The sequence below is a fragment of the Corylus avellana genome, chromosome ca4 (assembly GCF_901000735.1).
Source record: "Corylus avellana chromosome ca4, CavTom2PMs-1.0".
Taxonomy (NCBI): domain Eukaryota; kingdom Viridiplantae; phylum Streptophyta; class Magnoliopsida; order Fagales; family Betulaceae; genus Corylus; species Corylus avellana.
Window position 1 is genome coordinate 12,631,077 of NC_081544.1, and position 7,919 is coordinate 12,638,995.

General features: G+C 36.0%; 1 protein-coding gene across 3 annotated transcripts; it reads left to right on the forward strand.

Moving 5' to 3' along the window:
• Positions 1-570: 570 nt before the first annotated feature.
• On the forward strand, positions 571-4,706 carry LOC132178994 (uncharacterized). Of its 3 annotated transcripts, XM_059591596.1 has the most exons (10): positions 571-727; positions 868-894; positions 1,068-1,190; positions 1,833-2,079; positions 2,245-2,325; positions 2,413-2,472; positions 2,614-2,700; positions 2,935-3,231; positions 3,402-3,857; positions 4,028-4,706. In XM_059591596.1, the coding sequence occupies exons 1-10, from the start codon at positions 672-674 to the stop codon at positions 4,502-4,504; spliced, it is 1,911 nt and encodes a 636-aa protein (XP_059447579.1). In that variant the 5' UTR covers positions 571-671; the 3' UTR covers positions 4,505-4,706. The 3 variants fall into 3 exon arrangements, with proteins under 3 accessions (XP_059447579.1, XP_059447581.1, XP_059447580.1); XM_059591598.1 differs by lacking the exon at positions 2,935-3,231; XM_059591597.1 differs by lacking the exon at positions 2,413-2,472.
• Positions 4,707-7,919: the final 3,213 nt, after the last annotated feature.

The window sequence follows — 7,919 nt, forward strand, 5'->3', positions numbered from 1 at the left end:
TTTTATAATTATAATTATAAAAATATATTATATAAAAAGGCGGTTAGCGGTTACGGTTAGTAGACCTAATAACCGCTAACCGCTAGGCGGTTATGGCAGTTAGGCGGTTAGCGGTTAATGCGGTTAGACGGTTAGGCGGTTAGGCGGTTGGCGGTTATAGCGGTTAGCGGTTAGCGGGCGGTTTTTGCACCCCTAAGCACAAAGATGAGAGCTCCTTAACATGGAGGAAACCTCCCCCATTTTTCTGTACCTTTTTTCTCTTTAATTCGTTTCCTTTTTTTTTTTTTTTTTTTTTTGAAGACAATTTTTGCAGATATGTCCAAAGGTCCCCTAACTTTTTCAAAATTGCCCATGTGGCTTATAGAAGAAAAGAAAAGAAGAAGAAAAAATTGTCGGTTGTGGAAAGTTGGGAAGCCTTCTTTATTGGCTGTACGAATGCACCATGGGTTTCATTAAGCTCATCCGAACCGTCCATCTCACGTGGCCCACATTATATAACTTTGGTTTGGGGCCCACGAATCCTCATAGTACGAGAATGCCGACTCCTCGACTTTCCTCTTAAACTGCTTTAACTTCGCTTCTTTTGCTCTCATGGGTTCTCTTTGTCTTCCATCTTCACTTGTGCTGGAAATTCAAGCAGAGAGACCCAAACAGATTCGTTCGACTTCAACATGGGTATCGTGGGTATTCTCATGTTTGCGCTGAATTTCCTTCACCTTTTTGCATGGTATGCATTTTCTCATGACCAAGCGATCAAAAAGTTAGAAATTTTACTTTCATTTCTTTCACATTTGTTTTAGTTTAGAAAGTGTGGGATCATGAAGAAGAATTTGAGTATCTAAGTATTCTCTGCCTTTTTACTTGCAGGCCTCTATTGGCTTTGGGGTATCCTCTGTAAGTCTCTCTCTCTCTCTCTCTCTCTCTCTCTCTCTCCATGTTGATAATGTAAGGTTCTGAGACTTTCTTTGTTTCAACTGGGTGTGTTGAATTGCTTTGAAATTGTAATTTGTTACATAGTTTGGTGGATGATTCGAAGATGATGTTTAAAATACGTATTTCGTTAACAGATTTGCTTCGATCCGGGCAATTGAAAGGGATTCAAATTGGGAGACAAAGAAGTTGGTGACATATTGGATTTCCTTCTCTTTGCTTTCACTCTTTGATCATTCTTTCGTCAACCTCCTTCAATGGTAACTCTATTAACCCTTCACTCCCTTATCTCTATATCTCTGCATGAGTGCCAAGCAAGCAAGAGAGAACTTGATTTGGAACCCAGCGTTTTGTCCAAATAACGGCTAGATAGGTGACAATTTGTAGGATGTTGTCTTGCTGCTCTGCTTTTCTTCCTGCAGAGCAGCAAGACAACATCCTCCGATGAAACAGCTAACCAGAAGACATATCTTTATGTCCAGCTTAATGTTTTCTTCTAATCCTCCGATGAAACAGCTAACCAGAAAACATTGATTCACTTAGCCCTGAGACCTGATTGGCCAGCCTTTCAAACTTCCTTATAGGATATTTACTTTCTACAATTGGTAGGTTTGATCGATTTGATTACCATGCTTATTTTATATTTACTTGCCTCAATTACCCTATAAATAAGAGTTATTTGTAATGTAAATATTATCAAGTTAATAAGAGCAAAATGTAGCATTTAAGGATAAGGTTGCTAAATAATATAACATAGGATTTAAGGAGGGAAATATTGTTGGAAATGAGCAAACAGGTTACTAAATCTGATCTTGGCTTTGCCTTTTCTTTACGTGTTTTTCCAAATACATGTGTATGATATGTCTTGTTTATGTTTTGCATTTATCATTTTTTATTGTCAGGATAAAGTTCTGGCGTCATATTAAGTTAATGATCATTTGCTTGCTGGTTATACCCTATTTCAATGGTGCTTTTTACGTCTACAATCACCTTGTTCGTCCATACCTCTTACTTAACCCACAAGTTATTGTTGATGAATTCCGTAAGTGGATGGTGCTCTTATGCAAGAGAGATCAATTTCTAGCTGAGGCAGAGAGATATATCAAAGGGAATGGACCTAAAGCTCTTGAGAAACTCATTGATAAAGAGGTATGGACTTCATGGTAATTATGTGTGTCACTTTTACACAATCTGTTCAGTTTGAAATCAGTTTTCTGCATTCGATATGTTGAAATAAACATTCAAATAAAAAAGTATTCATAATTGGATGGCATAGGACTAATACACAAATTTGATTCCTTAACTTTTTTTCAGTTTGAGACCCAAAAGCCTAATGTTGACGTGGAAGAGATCAAAGCTATTGCAACTGCTACAGAGAAAAAAGAAGTGGAGTGGGTAAAGCTTTTAGTTGTCATTGATGCAAAGAGAACATTAACTATGATTCCTTGAGTATATTCTTATGCCATTGGTTGTTGGTTTTAGTCAAATGAGTACAATGATCCATCCCTGCGGGAAGAATTATTTCCAGCAATCATTGATGGAGTATGTACTTTCCAAAAAATAACTTGATATTTGCTTGTTGGAGAAGAAAAGATATAAAGTATGTTCTTATGAGAAATACACAATTTTATTTACGTAATTTCTTGAGAGCTAATCTCCACTCTTTTCTCTCTCTTGATGTAGTCATACAGCAAAGAACCTGATATACTGGAGATAGATAATAAAGCTGTGGAAGTAACAGAGAAAAAGGAAGTGCCTGCAGCCAACCAGGTAAGGTTTCTTTTTATATATAAATGGGAGTTTATTTTTCAGCTTCATGGAAATTGAGTATATGCCTGGGGATAGGTCTTTGAATGCTTAAAAGTTGTGGGGTTAATAACATGGATTTGAGGGTTTAATTTCGGAGTGTGCTTGGAGTTGTCATCCTTATCTGCAATTTAATTGTCCATGTTTATGTTTAAATTAGAGATCTCCATAATGTTGTGGACTTGTGCTATATGTCAGTTAACCACTGAAAGTGAAAAAACATTGAATATGCACCTTCAAGAGAAGAAACACAAGGCTACTTATGAGGCACTGAAAGGAAAGAACCAGTCGAACATTATCAATTTTGGGTCTGTTTTACCGGTATTGGCTTCAACTATAAAGACAACTTATCAGCCAATGGAGAATCCACAAAAGATTGAATCTACCAATGGATTGAGAGGGAGCACTACTACAAATCATGATGAAAAAGGGCAAGGCCAGCCAAAGAGTGTCTTGTCTTCAACTGCAAAGGAATCTGATCAGCCCACAAAACAGGTGCCAGAACACCTAGTTCCGCCTCTAAAGTTGCCATCATTATCTGCAATTGAATTGTCCATGTTTATGGATCATATGTTGCTTCAGTGTTTTCTTATGCCTTTCTACAGATAGGGTGGAAATAACAAAACAACAATTTTACTTCTAATCCGTCTTAAATGTATTTGCAGATTTTTGTACCGGAGCGTAGTCTCGATCCAACTGATAACAGAACATCAACCACTATGGAGATTGAAGGACCAGATGTGGCAGTTGCAGCACCCAGAGAACTTCCTGATATACACGTGTTTAAGGAAGTTCAAAAAGAGTGGACTGGTGCTATATGTCAGGTGACCACTGAAAGTGAAAAACCATTGAATATACACCTTCAAGAGAAGAAACACAAGGCTACTTATGAGGCACTGAAAGGAAAGAACCAGCCAAACATTGTCAATTTTGGGTCTTTTTTAACGGTATTGGCTTCAACTACAGAGACAACTGATCAGCCAATACAGAAGCCTCAAAAGATTGAATCTACCAATGGATTGAGAGGGAGCACTACTACAAATCATGATGAAAAAGGGCGAGGCCAGCCAAAGAGTGTCTTGTCTTCAACTGCAGAGGAATCTAATCAGCCCACAAAACAGGTGCCAGAACACCTAGTTCCGCCTCTAAAGTTGCCATCATTATCAGCAATTGAATTGTCCATGTTTATGGATCATATGTTGCTTCAGTGTTTTCTTATGCCTTTCTACAGATAGGGTGGAAATAACAAAACAACAATTTTACTTCTAATCCGTCTTAAATGTATTTGCAGATTTTTGTACCGGAGCGTAGTCTCGATCCAACTGATAACAGAACATCAACCACTATGGAGATTGAAGGACCAGATGTGGCAGTTGCAGCACCCAGAGAACTTCCTGATATACACGTGTTTAAGGAAGTTCAAAAAGAGTGGACTTGTGCTATATGTCAGGTAACCACAAGCAGCAAAATAACCTTGAATATGCACCGTAAAGGGAAGAAACACAAGGCCACTATTGAGGCACTGAAAGCAAAGAACCAGCCAAACTTTGGATTGAAACAAAAGATTATCCTTACTGACAAGGAAAAAACACTAGGCCAGCAAAAGAATGCAAAGAAAGAAGCTATTCGTGTGAAGAATTCCACTTTCAAGTGCTACATCTGTAATGTAAACTGCACTGGGAAGATCGACTTGGCTTCTCACTTAAGAGGGAAAAAGCACTTGGAGCAGGTTCAAGTTTTTAATGGGAAAATATTAGGTGAACTTTAGGTGATTGCACCAGCTAAAGTTGAATCACAGCTGATAAACTTTATTTTGGATTATGTTGAATTGATGTATTTGCATCAGCACACCAATACTAGATGTGAAATGGCACTGAAATAGGATTTCATTGTGAACTATCTGTTAAAAATGTACCAAAATTTAGAAATAACATTTGTGGTTGCATATGAGAATACTACACTTGCTTTCATAGGATGGCTTTTAAAACCACAAATACTAGTGTAGCATTATATATATATATATATATATATATATATATATAGTAATACAATAGTGAAGAGGAGTGTGGGGGGTTTTCCCAATACAAATGTGAAAAGAGGGAGAGGGGTGTGGTATATGGGAAATGCAGTTTAATTTAGATTTGGTGGGGGTTACAATAGGCTACTGTTGGGTGCAGAAGTTGGCACTTGTAACCAAATATTTAACACCACAAATATCTTTTTTTTTTCTTCCACCAAGAGTTGGTGGGGGGTTTTTTTTTTTTTTTTTTGACATGTTCACACAAGAAGAAAGAAGGGGATTCAAACTAGTGACCTTCGCTTTATTCAGCGTGATCCTAGCCGATTGAGCTACCTCTTGGGGACTGGTGTGGGGTCTTTTAATTTTATTCTTTTGACAGACTATGCATTTTTTTTAGTTTTTTCTTGATGTGTAATGCTTATCAACCCTTGAATTTTTTATTGTTAAAAAAAAGACTTAAGAATTGAAGGGCATTATCACATCAATCTAATGAAATGAGAGTAGAATAATAGGGTATATAGTATGTACTCGAAATGGACATCAAAATACAAATAAACATTTATTTTCCTTTTCTATAATAATTTTTCCCATCATAATATGCACAACATCTACTTCTAGAATGTTAAAAAGATTATATTATATAATTTTTTTTAGGGAAAACTTTAACGTTTATTTATTTATTTTTGACATGTCCACACAAGAGGGGGAGGGAGAATTCAAACTAGTGACCTCCGCTTCATGAGGCGTGGTCCCCAGCCGATTGAGCTACCACTTGGAAACTAGAAAAACTTTAACTACCCCTAAATGTTTAGCATTTTTGCAGTAATATTTTCAAAGTTTAAAAATTTGCAATGGCGGGTGGCAAAGTTTGAAATCATTACAATGTTGATCAGCGGTTAGTATTTTTGTTAAATTCTAGATTATGTGAAACTATCTCTATTTTTATTTATTTATTTATTTATTTTAAAAAAGAGAAATTTAAATGCCACCGCACCTAACCCACAACTTGATTTCAATTTGACACCACTATTTGGTAACTTTAAAAACAAAATGGGGAAAGTCCCCATACCCCATTTAAACTACCATCTAATTGACTGTGTTCTCTTAAATTTTCAATTGTGACAATGTCACCTCTCCAAAACTACCAAAAATTATCAATATTTCCTGAATGACAAAATTACCCTTAATAAAATAAAACAAAAATACAAAAAATTCTAGAAAAAATCTAAAATAAAAAAAATAAAAATCCTTTTTTTTGTAAAAAAAAAAAAAATTAAAAATTTTAGTTTTTTAAAAAATTGTTGTTTTATAAAATATATTTTTTATAAAAATTCTAAAATAAAAATTTCCCTTTTAAAAAAAAAAAATAAAAATTTTCAATTTTTTATTTTATTTTTTAAAATGAATGAATGAATGAATTAATTTTTTTTTGAATTTATAATGGTATTTTTGTCTTATTGAAAAATCCATAGGGTCATTTTTGTCTTTTTGCGACCATTTTTTGGTAGTCTATGGGGACATTGTCCCAATTGAAAGTTTGGGAAGACATTGTCAATTGGGTGGTAGTTTTATGAGGGTATATGAACTTTTTCCAAACAAAAATTATAGCTTATGAAAGGTTCGTCCACGTGGAAGCCATTCATGATGCCTCAGTAACCCTTATCTTCTTTTCCCTGTATTAATAATTTTTTTATTTTTATTTATTTTTTATTTTTATTTATTTTTATTTTTTCGAGCATCTAATGTATTCAAGAGTAGTAATTATATAAGGAGGACTAGAGTCCTCCGAAATGTGGTGTGCATTTTAAAATCACCATTGAATTTGAGATGGTCATTATTGAATTTCGATCTATTGGTGATTTTAGAAGTTGTATCACATTTGGGAAGACTCTAAGAGAACTTGAGGACTCTAAGGAAGTCCGAAAAGAGTGGACTGGTGCTATATGTCAGTTAACCACTGAAAGTGAAAAACCATTGAATATACACCTTCAAGAGAAGAAACACAAGGCTACTTATGAGGCACTGAAAGGAAAGAACCAGCCAAACATTATCAATTTTGGGTCTTTTTTAACAGTATTGGCTTCAACTACAAAGACAATTGATCAACCAATAGAGAAACCTCAAAAGATTGAATCTACCAATGGATTGAGAGGGAGCACTACTACAAATCATGATGAAAAAGGGCAAGGCTAGCCAAAGAGTGTCTTGTCTTCAACTGCAAAGGAATCTAATCAGCCTACAAAACAGGTGCTAGAAAAGAGTGTGTCAAACATTGGATTGAAACAAAGAACAATCATAATTTTGTTAAGAGCAATGCCCCAAAAGGATGACCTTTTTTTTTATTTTTTATTTTTTTTATTTTTATTTTAATAATATTTTGGTTGGTAATGTGTAGTGACCCAAATAATTAACTATGCTAAGTTAACTTGGTTAGACGATTAATTGGACTTTTGGGTTACTAGGAGTAGCTAGGGGGTCATTTTGGACTTTCTGACTGAATGCTCGTGTGTGGACCACACAGACGTACGCCTGCAATAGTACACGAACGCTTGTGTGGGGACAAGCCCGAACGTTCGTTGACTTTTGGTTGACCACTGAATATTGCCCGAGCGTATGACTACAACCATAAAATCACTGGATAAACAGTACACGAACGTTCGACATAATAGTACTGAATGCTCGTTGCACTGCAGGCCTGCTCCTGCAGAGCTCTAAGCTTTTCCTACCCTATAAATACCCCCTCGCACACCCCCTTACCAACCCATTCTGCCCTCTGAGCCCTAGGTAAACTCTGCTTGAGTGTTGTTATGAGCTTGTGAGAGTTTTCCTTGGTGTTCTTGAGGAAGAGGAGGAACTTCTTGAGGACTCTTGCTGTGTAAAGGTAACTATCTCTCTTTAGTGTTTTCTTAGGTTGTTATGTTAGCTTTGTGTTTTTATAGTAGCTTAGTTGTTAGAAATATAAAGATTTAGGTTTTAACCTTGTTTTGAGCTTTTCCTGTCCTTTAGATGGATTCTTGCTGCATGGTGATGTTGTTTGGGGCTAGGATGTGTTAGAAACCCTTTTACAGCCTTGAAACTAGTTTAGGGGATCGTTGGACCAAATGAAGTTCTACCTGGACCTCTCTGGCTGAACACTCGACCTTGAGCCCGAACGTTTGCCCAT

What these genes read in the sequence shown, in the direction of transcription:
- LOC132178994 (XM_059591596.1), top strand. Translation starts at nt 672, where the DNA reads ATGGGTATCGTGGGTATTCTCATGTTTGCGCTGAATTTCCTTCACCTT. An exon ending in AGAAACTCATTGATAAAGAG is followed by an intron (nt 2,080 to 2,244) that starts GTATGGACTTCA and finishes ACTTTTTTTCAG; the next exon opens with TTTGAGACCCAAAAGCCTAA. An exon ending in CTGATCAGCCCACAAAACAG is followed by an intron (nt 3,232 to 3,401) that starts GTGCCAGAACAC and finishes ATGTATTTGCAG; the next exon opens with ATTTTTGTACCGGAGCGTAG.